Genomic DNA, 19,961 nt, shown 5'->3' with positions numbered 1-19,961 from the left:
TCTGCATCCACAGACTTTCTCTCTGCACTCCTTCCCAAGTTCCTTCATTTTCACACATCTTTCTTTGTGAGCCTCTTGTTCTTTTGTTTTTAATGTATTTCGGTCCCTCACTGAAATAATCTTTTTATCATCAAACAATTTCTCCCTTTTTTCAGCAGTTTGTGAGTTAATCTATTAATGCACTCTTTCTTATTGGAGTATCTGTGTTTTCTCCTTTTTTGATTGAAGTGAAATGCACGTTTATCTTTTAATTTTCATTTCTGAAGAAGATTTCTACCTGAAACATTAGCTTGTCTTTTCTGTCTCAATGTTATTTGACTTGTGTGTTTTCATAATTTTCTGCTTCTGTTGTGGGTTAAAGCTATTGTGTCTTTTTATTGTGCTGATAATCCACAATTGCCCATGCATTAAAAATTAGTCTGTAAGTGACTGAACACAATGCCCTATAGGGCTACTTGTAGCCAACAATCCTGAAGAAAGGATCCATGCCTGATCCAATCATTCAGCACTATCTGCAGTTTTCACTTTACAGGACTTTACAGTATATTTCTAAGCGCAATAGTGTTGCTTTGTGTTTATTTTTAACTGAAACACTATATAGCCTATGATTTTTATTTCACATAAAGATGATTTCTAACTTGTAGTAAAAATAATTATTGAGCTAATTCTTGTAGATTTTCTATGTCTTATTGTAATATTCATTTCTTTCCTTTCAATGGACATACTGCATTCTAACTGGTTGCTGGCATTGTTTTTTTAAGCTCAATTTAAGATGTACTTAAAGTTGCCAGCTGAAGCTAAAATGGAATGTTTTCTCATTCAGAAAAGGGTCTAGTCCCTTCATTAAGCATGTTATTGCTGTTCAGTAGATTACATGTAGATAACGGCAGTCTTGGAATTTGGTTTGCAGGCTTAATTCTGCTTAATCATAGCCTGAATTCTCCAGTACAGCACAGGTGTATTTGTTTAAAATCTATTAATTAAAGCTGTGCCAAGTAGTTGTAGTATAGCGTTTGTCATTGACATCATTTCATTCATAAGAGGTGATGTTATGGTATAACATGGTGGGGAAGACCTATGTTATTATCGACCTTTGCGTGACTTGAGTGCTTGCAAAACAATATGTTGCCTTTTCCAGTAAGTTTGTTCCAAATAAAGTCTATAAAATTCTGAACTACAATTCTGTTTCCACATAGACAGAACAGTTGGTCGAAAAGAGAAAGCCTGCACAAGAGTTGTAATTTGGAGTTTTCAAGAGACTCCACCACTTCTCTGCTCTCTCCTATTTACCATGATAGCTATGAAAGTGAGGAAGGGGAGATTGAGGCCCCCAAGACACCTGCAAATAGATCTTCAAATAGAGGGGTGGCATCTACTGCAAATAGACAGAAAGACACTGCATCAAAAAGATCAACAGTATTTACTCCTGTCAGACCAAAAACATCCAGGTACATCATTCATCTGTTACAGCATATTAATTCATTATTGCACCAATTTTCTAAATTATACTTTTTGTTCAACTATAACCTAAAATATGGGAAATAATGCTTACTTTCTCAGTTTAAAAAGTACTTACTGACTATCTGAACAAGACCTGCTGCTGATAAATTGATATTTTGGAGAGTGTATAAACAAGGTAGTTTAGTGCAGTTTTAAGACGAGGATTGGTTTAGAACACGCTGATAGTAAAATATACTTGGACATTGAGTGATTCTGAAATTTCTGCTTGAGAGTTTCCTTTAGTTGCCAATCATGGTCTTGTAGTTATGTAGTTAGTACTACACATGATTTCTCTCCTATCAACCAGAATTTTAACTTTTTGCATATATTTCTATCAGCTAAGGATAATGTTCAACTGTTAGCATGTAATGTCAGTGAATCTGATTATTAAATTATGAATTATGAAGGCTCATGAATTTTAAGTCTTTCATCCAAATAAATGTCAGTCATGCACCATTCTGTGTTTGTGTATTAATTGCTGTGATGCTTCTACACAGTTGAATAGATATTGTCAAGGCCCATGCTTGATTAATGGCCAATTAGGTGTGGTCTCAGAGGGTGACTCATCTTTTAAGTCATGTAAGATGTCAATGCCTTCAGGAGGGAATGGGAGAAAATTAGCAAGAAAAGCATGGGAAAATGGTGAAGTATTCGAAGAGAATTTAATGAGGAACAGTTATTGATTCTCCGTGCAGTATACAAAGTAGAATTAGTGTATATGTGGCTGAATTTGGCCTAACCATCAGCCTCAAGAAAACGAACATTATGGGGCAGGACGTCAGAAATGCTCCATCCATCAATATTGGCGACCACGCTCTGGAAGTGGTTCAAGAGTTCACCTACCTATGCTCAACTATCACCAGTAACCTGTCTCTAGATGCAGAAATCAACAAGCGCATGGGAAAGGCTTCTACTGCTATGTCCAGACTGGCCAAGAGAGTGTGGGAAAATGGCGCACTGATACGGAACACAAAAGTCCGAGTGTATCAAGCCTGTGTCCTCAGTACCTTGCTCTATGGCAGCGAGGCCTGGACAACGTATGTCAGCCAAGAGCGACGTCTCAATTCATTCCATCTTCGCTGCCTCCGGAGAATACTTGGCATCAGGTGTCAGGACCGTATCTCCAACACAGAAGTCCTCGAGGCGGCCAACATCCCCAGCTTATACACACTACTGAGTCAGCGGCGCCTGAGATGGCTTGGCCATGTGAGCCGCATGGAAGATGGCAGGATCCCCAAAGACACATTGTACAGCGAGCTCGCCACTGGTATCAGACCCACCGGCCGTCCATGTCTGCGCTTTAAAGACTTCTGCAAATGCGACATGAAGTCCTGTGACATTGATCACAAGTCGTGGGAGTCAGTTGCCAGCATTTGCCAGAGCTGGCGGGCAGCCAGAAAGGCGGGGCTAAAGTGTGGCGAGTCGAAGAGACTTAGCAGTTGGCAGGAAAAAAGACAGAGGCGCAAGGAGAGAGCCAACTGTGTAACAGCCCCGACAAACAAATTTTTCTGCAGCACTTGTGGAAGAGCCTGTTACTCTAGAATGGCCTTTATAGCCACTCCAGGCGCTGCTCCACACACCACTGACCACCTCCAGGCGCTTACCCATTGTCTCTCGAGACAAGGAGGCCAAAGAGGCTCAACAAGTGAAGAATTAATTTGTAATCTTCAAATCAGTACTTGTGTTTTAGATATACGTTGTTTATATGCTGCCTTAAAAATGGTATAAACTAGAAATACAAAATCTACCTTTCACAATGGATTATATAACCCACTTCAGTGGCTTAAAATTCAACTGGTTCAGAACCCACTGTGCCAATCTATAACCAGACTAGTGAAAACACAATCCTGTAGTGATTTCAGTAACTGATTTCTGTTACCAGAATTTAATTTAGTTTAGTTTAGTTTAGTTTAGAGATACAGCACTGAAACAGGCCCTTCGGCCCACCGAATCTGTGCCGACCATCAACAACCCATTTATACTAATCCTACACTAATTCCATATTCCTACCACATCTCCACCTGTCCCTATATTTCCCTACCACCTACCTATACTAGGGGCAATTGCTAATGGCCAATTTACCTATCAACCTGCAAGTCTTTGGCATGTGGGAGGAAACCCACGCAGACACAGGGAGAACTTGCAAACTGCACGCAGGCAGTACCCAGAATTGAACCCGGGTTGCTGGAGCTGTGAGGCTGCGGTGCTAACCACTGATTATTTCATTAAATAAATCTAACAATGGGGATCATATTAAACTGCACAGCACTATATTAATTCGTTTAGGTCCAAAGACATTGCTTAATTTTTATCAGTCTAGTTTTCCTGTCAGTGTAAAGCAAGCATACAGTAGCATAGTGGTTTTGTTACTGGACTAGTAATCCAAAGGCCTGGACTACTGATCCAGAAACATGGGTTCAAATCCCATCACAGCAGCTTGGGAATTTAAATTGTTAATTTAAATAAATATGGAGTAAAACGCTAGTGTCAATATTGGTGACCATGAATCTACTGGATTGTTGTAAAAGCCCACCTGCTTCACTAATTTCCTTTAGGGAAGGAAATCTGTCCTTACCCAATCTGTGACATCAATGGTGTATCAAACCACTATGAAAAAGTGTAAGAAACAGCACTGTGGGGGTACCTAAACCACATTGGATGGCAGCGGTTCACGAAGGCGACTCACCATTGCATTCTCAAGGGCAGTTGGAGATGGGCAATAGATGCTGGCCTTGCCAGCAATGCCATGAAAATTTTTTTAAAAAGTTTCTGCTGAAGTTTTAGCATAATTTTGAAATTGGTCCCAACAAACTCCAGGGAGGAATCTTGAGAGTCTTCCAGATGATTGAACTTTGCTTTGAAGCAGCATGGAGTGTAACAGTAATTCAGTGTCAAATCGGGTTTGAAATGTGTTCATGGGCTTTCCTAAACACAGACCTTATTTGCAACATTGCAGGCTTGAGCACTGGTACATTCACAGTCAGATTTGACTTTGAAGGCTGGAAGAGGGGTTTCCTAGATATAATCATCTGGGAACAGAGTCCTTGTAGAATTGATGAATTTGACATTGAGTCAGGCAGTTTAAGTAGCTAGCTGCCTGGCTGGTGCCTCTGTCTACTGGTCTTTGGTAGCTACAATATGAATGCTCCATTGGTCTCTAACCCATTCGTGTGTAATGCTCTTGGATTGTGTTGAATATCGTTGGGATGTTGATGGGTTGTAGTTTGTAAATCACTGTCTGTTGCTCTTATTAAGATAAATCTGACTCTTACATTGTTCCTATGCATATATTTTCGAGTGCTCATGCATTCAATGTCTGCAGCAAACTACAGTATACTGTAATCAAGTAATTAATTTGTTTCAAAGATTTAAAGCTTCATTAAGAAAGGCAAAACTAAGTGAAGAGGAGGAGCAACGTTTTAAGGAAGTTAATCTTACTGCCTGGGAGAAGTGGCTTATCAAGAAAGCAAAAGAAGAACGCATTAAAACACAAAACAAATCTCAACAGGCAAGTGTTTCAGTTAATGTGTCTGTCACTGAACTTGAAAGATTGAATGATACAGATTGTTGCTTATGGATTTGTAGTAAATTGTACTGTTGTCTTATTCTTTGCTTTCAGTTCAGTACTCTTTTAAAAACAAAAGCATGACTAAAGTTTATAGAATAAAGACATTAAGCAGCTGCTGTAAATAATGTTGATTCTAAATGGATTAATAGATTATAATGAAATTCCAATAAAATGCTTATTTAGCACAATTTAGTGGCTGCTTTTTAGCTACGGAATGTTTGTGAGACATAGAAATAATGAAAATAATGTCAGGAACATTCCTTAGCAAGTTAAATCTGTGAATGGAAAAATTCTTGAGATCCAAAGAACAGTGGAAAGATTTAAGTGAGTGTTACTAAAGTGAGCTTTAGTGTAGACCATCTGCATTTTATTTATTGCGAAAAATCCCCACTGGCAGTAATTGAGTTTGTATTTTTCTGTTGCCTGGAAATAATTTTGGACTGAATTCTCCTATAGTCTTGTTCTAAATTATACAATCCAATCAAGTTAGATTTAACATGAGTATTCTTTGATTTTGTATTTTTTGTAATACCAGTGATGATATTTTGACAAATTTTTGTCAATTACAAGTCTCCACAAAAATTACAGTAACAGTTATTGCAACTGTTGATCTTGAATGTTTTTCTGGGCAAGTATGAGTGTGTATCATAGTATAGTGAAACTCTACTATTGCCTGCTTTTTTTTTTTAAACCTGGCATAACCACTGTTTAGTGCTTCAAGGTACAATTGCTGAACTGATCTGAGAAATTCTTGATAATTTAAACCATTAAGTAATGTTGTAGCAATCAAGATGCTTAGCTTGCATCATTTGAAATCCAGTTGTAGCTAGTATTTAGCCAGCAAGCCAAAACATAGTGTGTAGTGCTTGGTGCAGTACATCAATCTCTCGACATAAGCCAAGAAGCTATAGGACTGTTTCACTGGGCAGGAGGTGGGTGAGCAGGGATCTGGGGTGGTAACACGGAACGCATTCCACATAAAATGTGAATTAACTCTCCAATTACTCAAATGATTTTCAGTGGAAATTTGATCTGTGATGGGGATTGAAATGGGAATGCTGAATGATGGAGCATTAGTTCTGCTCTAGAACATTAGATCTAGTGTCAGCTGTGGCTCAGTTGTTCGCACCTTCTGCTCTGAGCCATAAGGTTCTGGGTTCAAGTTCCACTCCAGGGCTTGAGTACAAAAATTAAGGCTGACGCTCCAGTGCAGTACTGAGGGAGCATTGCACTGTCGGAGGTGCTGTCTTTCGGATCAGAAGTTGAATCGAGGCCCCATCTGCTTGCTCGGGTGGTTGCAAAATATCCCGTGGTACTATTTCGAAGAAGAGCAAGGGAGTTATCCCTGGCACCCTGGCCAATATTTATCCCTCCATCAACATCACAAAAACAGATTAATTGGTCATTTTGACGTTGCTGTTTGTGGAAGTTTGCTGTGCGCCTACTGACTGTCGCATTTCCTGCATTACAACAGTGACTACACTTCACCAAGTACTTCATTGGCTGTAAAGCACTTTGAGACGCCCATTGGTCATGAAAGCTGCTATATAAATGCAAGTTTTTTTTGTTATTCCAAAAGTTTTGGATATAGGCAACTAATCTTATTACTGTATAAACTAATATAAAAGAGGTTACTGATGAAGTGTTTTAGATACTGATGTATCAAAAATAATGGTGCTTTTCAGTTTGAGTAGTGGAGGGGAAAACCTTGGAATCTTTTAAGAGCAATTTGATGATAGACTCTAGGATCTTTCTGGATGGCTAAATTAAGATGGACTTCCTCGCCTGTGACCATCTTGTGATCTAGATGTCACTGGTTTTGATGTAGCCAAAAATGCAAACTTAAGTTTCTCACAAACAAAAATCACTAAGGATTAAGCATTCTCTAGCTTTTCTTAAGTTTTTTGAATGTAAAACTGTTTTGTTCATTACAGGAGATGATATTAAAACAAGCAAAGTTAAAAGAACAAGAAGAACTTGAAAGGAAGAAAATTCTTGCTGAAGATGAGCATAAACGTTGGGTGCAGAGAAAAGATGAAAAGGTAAGAAATTATAAATTTGGTCTCCTTAGCTTGATATTTGGAAGTTCATTCAACATTGAAGGTGCAAAGGAGATTTACCAGAATGATACCAGGGATGGGGGACTTCAGTTATGTGGAGCAACTAGAGAAGCTGGGATTGTTCTGTGAGAACACACACAGTGGCGCAGTGGTTAGCACCGCAGCCTCACAGCTCCAGGGACCCGGGTTCAATTCTGGGTACTGCCTGTGCGGAGTTTGCAAGTTCTCCCTGTGACCGTGTGGGTTTTTGCCGGGTGCTGTAGTTTCCTCCCACTGCCAAAGACTTGCAGGTGATAGGTAAATTGGCCATTGTAAATTGCCTCTAGTGTAGGTGGGTGGTAGGGAATATGGGATTACTGTAGGGTTAGTATAAATGGGTGGTTCTTGGTCGGCACAGACTCGGTGGGCCGAAGGGCCTGTTTCAGTGCTGTATCTCTAAATAAAATAAATAAATAAAACAGACAAGGTTAAAGGGAGATGTAAGTGAGGATGTTTAAATTTGAGGATAGAGTAAATGTGAAGAAACTTGATTTTGTTTTGATTGGCAGTTCGGTCGATAACAGGACACAGATCAAAAATAATTGGCAAAAGAACCAGAGGGGAGGTGAGGAAAGAAATTCACACAACGAGCTTTTATCGTTTGGAATGCACAGCCTGAAAGGGTGTAGGTACCAAATTCAGTAACTTTCAAAAGTGAATTGGATAGGTATTTGGGAAAAATATCAACCTTTTATATGAATAGACTATTATCTCCTGAATTAAATGTGGTTGCAGTAAGATTTCTACCTGTGCGGTAAAATAATGTCTTTGGGCAGTTGCAATATAAAACTCTGTAATTGTGATTTTTTTTCAATGGATGTAATTTTTTTTCATGTACATAATAAAAAGGCTCCATTGTTTAATAAAAACCTTCAAATGCTCTGCTAAACAAAATGAGGTACTGTTCCTATAAAGTATTCAGCCCAATCCCAGAGCCTGTGGAGTTCCATAGTGTAATTCTTCTATTTCAGCTTGGAGCACTTGTGGGCAAGGTTTTTCTTGAAATTATTATAAGGTATAAGTCAGTCCCGCTGCTGAGGACTATGGATCTACTTGAGAGAGTCCTTTTTTAAAAAAAATAAATAAACTGACCTTACCTTCCCTCAGTGTCAATGCAGCCCTGTGGGGAAATTGTATTTTTTTTTTAAAGTACATTTTGCCTTGTGTCTCCTGAGTGCGGTGGAGTTCTGAGATTTTTAAAATTGCCTCCAGCATTAGCCCTGTCTACTTGAACAAAGTTGTCTTGTAGCTCCGTTGCTGGGTGCTGCTTTGCTGCAGCACTATGTGGTGGTCATGAGGCTGAGCAAGATTATGGACATGTTAGGCTCCTGCAACAGAAACAGGGATTTCAATGCTAGTGTAGAGAAGATCCATGCCAAGCTGAGCCTCGCGGTATCTGCTGCACACAGTGACATACCTGGCCATAGTTAACGTGCTTATAAAAGCCTCCAGAGCCAATGAGAACACATTCTACTGGTGTAACAGTGGTAGCTTTATAGGGATGATTTATGTCTTTGCAAAGGTTTCTAAATGCAACTCGAATGTCTAGAATATGGTGACAGATTGAATCACCTAGCAGAGACATTGCAGCAGCTGAGTCATCCAAGCCCTGATCCATCATGGTTCTCAGCAGCAGCTGTAGTGGATTGCCATGTACCGTGGCAGCTGTCTCTCGAAAGATAATGGTGAAAGTACCAAAACAGTTCAGTTACTTTGTTATGCTGCAACAACATGAGTGGCTGAAGAGTCCAAATATTGAGAGGCAGTCCATGCTACAGGCATAAGTCATGGGGTCAGATAATGAAGCCTGTGCAGTATTGACTCTTGAAACCTAATGTACTTTGCTGTCTTTCAGTCACCTCTCCATAGCTTCTTTGGCTCCCTGATGCAGCACAACCCTCTAGTGTGGCCTGTTCATAGCCACAGCTTGCAGTATCAATGACTTTGCTCTTGCAAACATCTTTGCACTTGACCCTACGGACTTTAAGCTGTCTGCAAGTTCCCCATGTTAATTGTATATAAATTGTTTTAATTATTTGCAAGTGAAGGGCATTAATTGGGTTTCAATTGAGCATGTGTAAAGAAACATTTACTGAAACTGTGGTATGGTTGAGTTAGGTGTATACTTGTAATCTTTCACTCTGTAAATAAATGTTAGACTGAGTAAAGATTGACTCCAGTACTATCCTCCTTCAACTGGCTTTCTGGAATATAATACCCCATACAAGAGATCCTTTGGAATTTGCCATCTGATATAGATGACCAAGACACCAGATGTTTGAGAAGTACTTTGGTATTACAAGTTTTATCTTCCCAGTTGATATTTAGAATATAAAATAGAATTGTAGAATTTTACAGCACAGAATGAAGCCATTCTGTCCATCGTGTCTGTTTGTAAGGCTGTTATTCTAATGTTATCACCATTGTTCATGTAGACAGAAAAACACTGCTATGCTGTCAGTTAAATGTTTAAACTGTGACTGAAAAATGGTATTCAACAAATTGGAATACCTATATGCTGCACCTCCACGGTGGAATATTAATTTTGGAATGTTGCAATTTGGGAAACCAGTGGAACGTGTTATACAGAAGGAGATGTCTAACAGAAGCCAAGCACTCCCATTTTGTGAGTTGTTTGTTGTACAGCACCAGTTGAGGTACAGATTGCACCCTCCTCTTGTACTTGCAGATAAAACAGTTTTGTTTAAATTAATGCAAGTGTTTTGTTTCTGCTGGAGGGAAATGGTATTAATAAGCATACCAAACAGAAGGAAGCTCCCTTAGAGGCTATTCTGAACCTGTTTCAGGTAAGGGGCCTGGAGGATTTTACAACTTTTTGAAAATCAGTTGCTTGGATTGCACTGAATAAAATAATTGTCACTGGGAGGAAAGCGAATTAGGCCTCCTTATCCCCAGCGACAAGCAGACCACCAGAACTCCAAAGGAAATTTTTTTTAAAAATTGGCTCCAGGGTTTGATAATTTTGCATCGGCCAAGGCCTCTTGTTGCTTTAATCTTCATCTGTGATGGGCATTGGGCTCAGTATGTCAGAGCTGACCCTACAGCGCTATTAATGTTATTGTATGTCAATCCAGCTATTTTCTCGAACTACAGCTGCCTGTATTTGTGTTTTTTCTTTGGTGTTACTCTTGAGTGTTTCTGTTTTTAACCAAATCTCTGCTGTTTCATTTTAAGCCCCACTCTCAGAATTGCTGTTTCTTTTAGCCTCTGTCGGAAGTGTGGTGTTTTTTGTTTTTACTCATTGCTAGTGGGTTTTTCTATTGCTACTTATTTTTTTTTATCCTAACCCAGGTTTTGTTTTAAAACTCTACACTCTATAAATTGTTACGACTGAGGTGGAAGGAGTGCACTGTCTTTTCTAGTTCCACTTCTCCACAGGTCGCAACATATATTTAAATATTTACCCAGTTACTGATATGGTCAATCATAGACTCGACTCTTTATCCCAGAATGAAATACACCAACCAGGTTTTGTTAATTTTGTTGTTTATCAGTTTATTATAAAACGAGACATAACCATTAATGAAGCAAAGCAGTAACACACAGAGTGAAATATGAAAGTTCCCTTTTACCTTAGCCCCTCACACACACATACCGGTTAACTGAAAAAAATAGAAATTTTCTCTTCAGAGCTCTGTTACCAAAAAAATCCCAAAAATATTCTTTGGCCAAATACTTGCTAATTCTCAAAGAAAAAAGAGAAGATAAGGAAAGATGTCAGTTGTTCCTTTTTGGTTTGGCGTCCCAAGTACATAGACAGCTGTCACTGGGATCTTTCTAGAACAGTTCTTTTCAGGTGATGTTGAAAATCAGTTTGGTAGGCATTCGAGGAGAAATGCTCCAACAGGGGTTTCTGGCAGGCTTTTCAGGAGAAATGCAGCATCAGTTTCTCTCTTCCTTACACTTGATTCTCAGGAAGTTCTCAAAGAGATGGAAGAGGGTGCTGATGGTAGCTGCTCTGTTGGCTGCTTTTCTCTAACTGCCTTCAAAACCATTCACAACCCAACATGCTGTCTAAAGCGAAACCAAAAACAGTATCTCAAAAGTCAAGCCTCCTGACCCTGAAAATCTTGACCTGTTACTTCTCTGTAAACATTCCCCCCCCGCCATCCCCAAGTACAAAAACCCCTGCTGGGTATTTATCTGAAGACAGGTGACTTCCAGTAAATCTTGTTTTCAAACAAGACCTCACTTACCTTCCGGAAGCGGAGAGGACTTGCAGGGAGAATGCCAGGCGAGGAGCAGATAAATAGAGCCTGAAGATCGCGGTCTAGACACTTACCTTCCGGGAGTGGATAAATAGAGCCCGAGGATCGCTGTCTAGACGCTTGCCTTCCGAGAACGGACCTGAGGGGAGAACGCCGAGAGGGGACCGGATAAATAGAGCCTGAGGATCGCAGCCTGGACACTTGCCTTCTGGGAGAGCACTCCAGGCATGCCTGAATTTTGAAGAAAAGAAAAGAAAGTCAACAGTGACATCACAGGAAAGCTGCAAGGTGATTGGTGAGTAACTGCTGTTAGGAATAACTCTAAATTGCTGGGTAAGTAACCACAGTAAAGGGAAAGGTCTACATTTTTTTTTAAATATATTAGGTAGTGTTTTTTTTAGTGAATCAAAGTCCCTAGTGTAAATCTAATTTTTGGGTAATTTGAGCGAGTAAATTAAGGGTAAGTCTTGGCAGGGCAGCTCGGCAACATGGAGTGCTCCTCCTGTGCAATGTGGGAAGTCAGGGACACTTCTAGTGTCCAGGGCGAACACGTATGCAAGAAGTGTCTCCAGCTGCAGCTACTCCATCCGTGTTTCGGATCTGGAGCGGCAGCTGGAGACACTGTGGAGCATCCACGAGTCTGAGATCATCGTGGATAGCACGTACAGGGAGGTGGTCACACGGCAGGTAAAGACTGCTCAGGCAGAAAGTGACTGCAAGGCAGAGTAGAAGAACTAGGCAGGTAGTGCAGGAGTCCCCTGGGTCCATCTCCCTCTAACAGATTTTCTGCTTTTGATACTTTTGGGGGAGATAGCTTCTCTGGAATGCAGCAAGAGCCAAGGCTGCGGCACCACGGGTGGCTCAGCTGCACAGGAGGGGAGGAAAAGGAGTGGGAGAGCTATAGTGATAGGGGATTCTAGCGTAAGGGGTACAGATAGGCGTTTCTATGGCTGCAAACGTGACTCCGGGATGGTATGTTGCCTCCCTGGTGCTAGGGTCAAGGATGTCAGAGTGGCTGTAGGACATTCTGAAGGGGGAGGGTGACCTGTCAGAGGTCGTGGTACACATTGTTACCAATGACATAGGTAGAAAGAGGGATGAGGTCCTGCAATAAGAATTTAGGGAATTAGGTAACAGATTAAACAGGACCTCAAAGGTTGTAATCTCTGGATTACTCCCGGTGCCACGCGCCAGTGAGTATAGGAATAGGAGGATAGAGCAGATGAATGTGTGGCTAAGGAGATGGTGCATGAGGGAGGGCTTTAGTTTCCTGGATCACTGGGTCTGTTTCTGGCAAAGGTAGGATCTGTACACGTTGGATGGGTTGCACCTGAACTGGAACGGGACGTACAGTAGTGGGTGATGCAGAGAGTTACATTAGGGGGTGATGCACAGTCACATATAGAAGAGAAACTGAGTCAGTCTGGAAGGCAGAGCAAATATAGACCTGTTAGGGCACAAGCAAATAATGCAAGCCTGGATTGCTTCTATTTTAACGCAGGGACTCTTACTAGTAAGGCAGATGAATTGAGGGCTTTGATTAACACATGGGAATATGATATTGCTGTCACAGAGACATGGTTGAGGGAAAGGCGGGACTGGCAGCTCAATATTCCAGGGTATAGGATCTTCAGGCGTGACAGGGGAGGGGATAAAAGAGGAGGTGGCATTGCACTGTTGATCAGGGAGTCAATTACTGCAGTAAAGAGAGATGATATTTTAGAAGGTTCCTCAAATGAGGCCATATGGGTAGAACTTAAAAACAAAAAGGGGGCAATCACTTGGCTGGGAGTGTACTACAGGCCTCCAAACAGTCGGGGAGAGATAGAGGAGCAGATATGTAGGCAAATCTCAGAGGGGCAGCGCAGTGGTTAGCACCGCAGCCTCACAGCTCCAGCGACCCGGGTTCAGTTCTGGGTACTGCCTATGCGGAGTTTGCAAGTTCTTCCTGTTAACGCGTGGGTTTCCACCGGGTGCTCTGGTTTCCTCCCACAGCCAAAGACTTGCGGGTTGATAGGTAAATTGGCCATTGTAAATTGCCCCTAGTGTAGGTAGGTGGTAGGAGAATGATAGGGAATATGGGATTAACGTAGGGTTAGTATAAATGGGTGTTTGTTGGTCGGCACAGACTCGGTGGGCCGAAGGGCCTGTTTCAGTGCTGTATCTCTAAATAAAATAAAAATTAAAAATAATAGGGTTGTAATAGGGGATTTCAACTTCCCCGATATCAACTGGGATCATCTTGGTGCAAAAGGCTTAAAGGGTTTCGGAATTCTTAAAATGCATACAGGAGAGCTTTTTGAGCCAGTAGGTAGAAAGTCCTACAAGAGAAGGGACGGTACTGGACGCGGTGGGCCGAAGGGCCTGTTTCTATGCTGTACAACTCTATGGACCTAATCCTAGGGAATGAAGCTGGACAAGTGGTAGAAGTGTCACTAGGGGAGCATTTCGGGGATAGTTACCATAACTCTAAGATTTAAGGTAGTTATGTAAAAGGGCAAAGATGGACTGGAAATAAAAGTACTGAATTGGGGGAAAGCCAATTTCAATATGATAAAAACAGGATCTGGCCAAAGTGGACTGGGAGAAGCAACTTGTAGGAAAGTCTACATCAAACCAGTGGGAGTCATTCAAAAAGGAAATAGAGTTCAGGGCCAACATATTTCCGTAAAGGTGAAGGGTAGGACCAACGGGTCCAGGGAACCCTGGATGTCCAGGGATATAGAGGATTTGATAAAAGAAAAAAAAGGAGGCTTATGGCAGATTCAGAGCGCTGAAAACAGCAGAGGCCCTAGAGGAGTATAGAAAGCGTAGGGGGGTACTTAAAAAAAAAAAAAAGTAATTAGGAGAGCGAAGAGGGGCCATGAAAAAACACTGGCGGGCAAGATAAAGGAAAATCCCAAGGTGTTTTATAAGTATATTAAGGGCAAGAGGATAACCAGGGAAAGAGTAGGGCCCATTAGCGACCAAAGTGGCAATCTGTGTGTGGAGCCGGAGGACATAGGTGAGGTTTTAAATGATTATTTTTCATCTGTGTTCATGATGGACAAGTGCAATGTAGGTATAGAGATAAGGGAGGGGGATTGGGATATACTTAAACAAATTAGCGTTGAAAGGGAGGAAGTATTAGCTGTTTTAGCAAGCTTAAAAGTGGATAAATCCCCAGGCCCAGATGAGATGTACCCCAGGCTGTTATGTGAGGCAAGGGGGAGATAGCAGGGGCTCTGACACAAATTTTCAAATCCTCTCTGGTCATAGGAGAGGTAGCAGAAGACTGGAGGACAGCGAATGTGGTACCATTATTCAAGAAGGGTAGTGGGGATAAACAAGATAATTACAGGCCAGTGCGTTTTACATTTGTGGTCGGGAAACTATTGGAAAAAATTCTGAGGGACAGGGTTAATCTCCGCGTGGAGAGGCAGGGATTAATCAGGGATAGTCAGCATGCCTTTGTCAGTGGGAGAATGTGTCTAACAAACTTGATTGAATTTTTCAAGGAGGTGACTAGATGTGTAGATGAGGTTAAAGCAGTTGATGTAGTCTACATGGTCTTCAGTAAGGCTTTTGATAAGGTCCCGCATGGGAGATTGGTTAAGAAGATAAGACCCCATGGGATCCAGGGCAATTTGGCAAATTGGATCCAAAATTGGCTTAGTGGCAGGAGGCAGAGGGTGATGATCGAGGGTTGTTTTTGCGAGTGGAAACCTGTGACCAGTGGTGTACCGTAGGGATCGGTGCTGGGACCCTTGCTGTTTGTAGTGTACATTAATGATTTAGACGTGAATATAGGAGTTATGATCAGTAAGTTCACAGAGATTACAGGACGATATAGATGGTCTGGTAAGATGGGCGGAGCAGTGGTAAATGGAATTTAATCCTGAGAAGTGTGAGGTGATGCATTTTGGGAGGACTAACAAGGCAAGGGAATATACAATGGATGGTAGGACTCCAGGAAGCACAGAGGGTCAGAGGGACTTTGGTATACTTGTCCATAGATCACTGAAGGCAGCAGAACAGGTAGATAAGGTGGTTGGGAATGGCATATGGGATACTTGCCTTTATTAGCTGAGGCATTGAATATAAGAGCAGGGAGGTTATGATGGAGCTGTATAAAATGCTAGTTAGGCCACAGCTGGAGTACTGTGTACAGTTCTGGGCACCGCATTTTAGGAAGGATGTAATTGCACTGGAGAGGGTGCAGAGGAGATTCACCAGCATGTTGCCTGGACTGGAGGATTTCAGCTATGAAGGGAGACTGGATAGGCTAGTGTTGCTTTCTTTAGAGCAGAGAAGGGACCTGATTGAGGTATACAAAGTTATGAGGGGCATTGATAGGGTAGACAGGAAGAAACTTTTTCCCTTAACGGAGGGGTCAATAACCAAGGGGCATAGATTTAAGGTAAGGGGCAGGAGGTTTAGAGGGGATTTGAGGGGAAGAAAATGTACCCAGAGGGCGATTGGAATCTGAAACACACCACGTGAAGAGGTGGTAGAGGCAGGAACCCTCACAACATTTAAGAAGTATTTAGATGAGCACTTGAAACGCCATGGCACACAAGGCTATGGGCCAAGTGCTGGAAAATGGGATTAGAATAGATAGGTGCTTGATGGCTGGCACAGACACGATGGGCTGAAGGGCCTGTTTCTGTGCTGTATAACTCTGTCTCTGCGTCCTTTCAATGATCCCAGTGGAAATAAAAATCCACTGACTCCTTTACAGTTTACCCAAATAAAACAATGTCCATAATTCTACAATAAATGAGGCCTCAAAAAAAACTTAAATATAGAAGCACTGTCATAACAAAATTAATAACAACTTGTATTAGATCGAGCCTTTAGAGTAGTAAAACATCCCAAGGCGCTTCACAGGAGCATAAGGGAACAAGATTTGACACTGAATCACATAGAGATATTAGGGCAGATGACTAAAAGCTGGTCGGAAGAATGTTTTAAGAGGCATCTTAAAGGAGAGAGGAGAAGTCAAGAGATCGAGGAGTTTTGGGAGGGAATTTCAGAGCTTAGGATATCGACAGCTGAAAGCAAGGCCACAAATGCTCTAAGACTCATGTCCCCAATACTAAGAAATTACATGTGATTTTTGCCTTTCCTCTGTTTGCTCACTATTTTCTTCATTGTAAAGCCCTAACTCCTCCATCCCTGCTCGGACCTCATGCCACTAGTTGCACTTAGTACCTAATTCTCTAGAACCCCTTAACTTTCTTTGTGAAACTTTTCAACATTTCATATTGTCTGACTTTCCATGTGTAATACCACAGGCAATCAACTAATATGTAAGTACCAAATTAAATGGCTGAAGCAGTGGGAACTGGAATGAAAGGCCCATCGTGTAGCTAATGAGCTGCTGTCAGAGCTCCCATCCTTTTAAGGGACGAAAGCCCACCTCCAAAGGCTGCTGGCCAATCGAAGGGCTGGCTGCTCTTCAATCCCAGTGATGCCACTGGGAGCTATGGCCATTGTGGCTGCATCCAGCCAAGCGACGCACCAGTGGGCACTGCCCTCGCAGTAAGCTAATTGGGGGTCGCCATGGCCAGTCTGATAGGTGCGGTGAGGGGAAAGGGGGGGGGGGTGATTGTTGCCGCAGGGCGGCCCCTCTGTGGGCCACAGAGTGCCTGATTAAGAGGGCCCCCACTCCTGAGCCCGCAGGGAGGCCACCAGGGTTCACATGGGTCTCGCCACGCGACAAAGGGCGCACCCCCCACACCCACCGCTGGTAAAATGCATGAAGCGATACTTGTACGTGGAATGTAGGAAGTTAGCATGCAGGTACATCAAGCAATTAGGAAGGCAAATGGCATGTTTGCCTTTATTGCAAGGCGATTGGAGTACAGGAATAAAGAAGTCTTGCTGCAATTGTACAGGGTTTTGGTGAGACCACATCTGGATTACTGTGTGCAGTTTTGGTCTCCACATTTACGTAAGGGTAAAAACAGAAAGTGCTGGAAAGTGATCAAACCTGCTGACAAGGGTGGTGCTGTTGTTGCCTGGCATATTGACAACTACCTTGTAAAGGCTGAGTGCCAACCCTCAGACACTTCTTCCTACCTCCCCCTGGACCATTACCCCACCACTGAACATCAAGCCACTGGCTCCAGGACTGTCACTGACCTCATTTCCTCTGATGATACCATATGACCATACGAATTAGGAGCAGAAGTAGACTATTCGGCCCATCGAGCCAGCTCCGTCATTCAATAAGCTCATGGCTAATCTGTTTCTGTCTCGAATTCCACACTTCCATCTGCCCCGATCATCTTAGATTCTTGTTAGGCAAGGGAATCAATCTACCTCCGCCTTAAAAATATTCAATGACCCCGCCTCCACCACCTTCTGAGGCAGAGAATTCCAAAGTTGCCCAACCCTCTGAGAAAAAATTTCTCCCTGTCTCTGTCCTCAAAGGACGACTCCTAATTTTAAAACATTGCCCTCTAGTTCTGGACTCACCCACAAGAGGAACCACCTTTCCGCACCCACCTTGTCAAGGCCGTTCAGGATATTATATACTTCAATCAAGTCTCCCCTCACTCTTCTAAACTCCAGTGAAAACAAGCCCAATCTGTTCAACCTTTCCTCATAAGACAACCCGTTCATTTCAGGTATCAATCTAGTAAACTTCCTCTGAACCGCCTCCAAAGCATTTACATCCTTCCTTAAATTAGGAGACCAAAACTGCACACAGTATTCGAGATGGCAAACATGACCCCGAGCTTCCGGTTGCTTGCCATTTCAATACCATCCAAGACCCCAAACACTCCTTCTAGATGAAGGAGCGATTTACTTGTACTCGTTCAATTTAGTATATTGTATTCGCCGCTCACAATGCTGTCACCTCTACATTGGGGAGACCAAATGCAGATTGGATGACCGCTTTGCAAAACACCTCCACTCAGTCCGCAAGCATGACCCCGAGCTTCCGGTCACTTACCATTTTAATTCACCACCTTGCTCCCATGCCAACATTTCTGTCGTTGGCCTGCCGCAGTGTTCCGTTGAACCTCAATGCAAGCTTGAGGAACAGCACCTCTTCTTCCGATTAGGCACTCTACAGCCTTCTGGACTCGACATTAATTTCAACAATTTCAGAGCATGACTGCCTTTTATTTATTTTGTTTTGTTTTATTTTTTAACCACAGGCCTATCTTAAACTTGTTTTTCAGGTTTTTGTTTTTGGACAGAGCTGTTTATTATTCTGTCATTAACACTCTCTCTCTGGACTAATGCTTTGTCATTTAATATCTCCTGCCCTATACATGCCTTGCTTTTTGTTGTTCTTTCCTTCCCCCTCCCCCTTTTCACTTGCTTAAAACCTATTACATTGCTAACCTTTGCCAGTCCTGATGAAAGGTCACAGACCTGAAACGTTAACTCTGTTTCTCACTCCCTAGATGCAGCCAGACCTGTTGAGTGTTTCCAGCACTTTGTTTATTTCAGATTTTCAGCATCTGCATGTTTTTTTTTTATTTAAGAAAGGATATACTTGCACTGGAGGTGGTACAGCAAAGATTTACTAAATTGGTGCCTGAGATGAGGGGGTTGTCCTATGATAGGCCTGTACTCTCTGGAGTTTAGAAGAATGAGAGGCGATCTCATTGAAACATACAAGATTCTGAAGGGGCTGGATAGGGTAGACACTGAGAGATTATTTCCACTGGTCGGGAATCTAAAACATGGGAGCACAGTCTCAGGATAAGGGGCCGATCATTTAGGACTAAGATGAGGAAAGATTACTTCACTCAAAGGGTTGTGAGTCTTTGGAATTCTCTTCCCTAGAGGATTTTGGATGTTCCATCGTTGAATACATTTAAGGATGGGATAGATATATCTTTGTTGTCTCAGGGAATCGAGGGATATTGTGAGCAAGTGGGAAATTGAAGTTGAAACCTAAGATCAGCCATGATTGTATTGAATGTCAGAGCAGCCTCAATGGGCCATATGGTCTATTCCTGTTCTTGTTTCTTGTGACATTGGGAGAATGCACTGCTCCTCTTCGAACAGTGCAATGGAATCTTTTACGCCCACCTGAGAGGGCAGACAGGACCTCCGTTTAACATTTCATGTGAAGGACGGCACCTCTGACAGTGTAGTACTCCCTCAGTACCACAATGAAGTGTCAGCCTTGATTTTGTGCTCAAGTCTTGAGGATTGGACTTGAACCCACATCTTTCTAATTCACGTGAGATTGCTACCAATAAACCAACGTATGGTGTCTTCTAACAATGGACAACTTTCATTATTTGCATTTCAGGAAATAGGATACCACCAATTAATAACAATCGAAGCTAGTTTAGATGCAAGTGAAATGCCATAAGGTGAAGAGGTTTAGGAAAGTAATTCCAGATTGCAGGGCCTTAATAGGTGAAGACTCTGTTACTGAATATTACGCAGAGGAAGACTGCACAGTAGGCAACATGCTCAGGTGGGTAGACATTGCAAACTGGATCTAGAGATTGCGGAAGTTTGGTGAATGAGGCCAAAAGAGACTTGAAAACTGAGGATGAGGATTCTGAAATCAATAGGGCGTGGATAACCACTGAACTTCATTGAGGC

General features: G+C 42.1%; 1 protein-coding gene across 3 annotated transcripts in view; it reads left to right on the top strand.

Annotated features, from left to right (window-relative positions):
• LOC137377329 (coiled-coil domain-containing protein 34-like) overlaps nucleotides 1-19,961 on the top strand; it is a 51,536-nt gene that overhangs the window by 23,450 nt on the left and 8,125 nt on the right. For 2 of the 3 annotated variants that reach the window (XM_068046904.1, XM_068046905.1), the window contains exons 3-5: nucleotides 1,197-1,448; nucleotides 4,867-5,008; nucleotides 7,003-7,110. In XM_068046904.1, coding sequence (XP_067903005.1) covers nucleotides 1,197-1,448; nucleotides 4,867-5,008; nucleotides 7,003-7,110 — 502 coding nt within the window. The remainder of the gene's footprint in view (nucleotides 1-1,196; nucleotides 1,449-4,866; nucleotides 5,009-7,002; nucleotides 7,111-19,961) is intronic. The other variant, XM_068046906.1, reaches the window with a different exon arrangement.

This window comes from Heterodontus francisci, chromosome 14, assembly GCF_036365525.1.
Source record: "Heterodontus francisci isolate sHetFra1 chromosome 14, sHetFra1.hap1, whole genome shotgun sequence".
In the NCBI taxonomy this organism is placed as follows: domain Eukaryota; kingdom Metazoa; phylum Chordata; class Chondrichthyes; order Heterodontiformes; family Heterodontidae; genus Heterodontus; species Heterodontus francisci.
The sequence above is the reverse complement of the archived record's forward strand: the minus strand, read 5'-3'. Positions and strand labels throughout refer to the sequence as shown.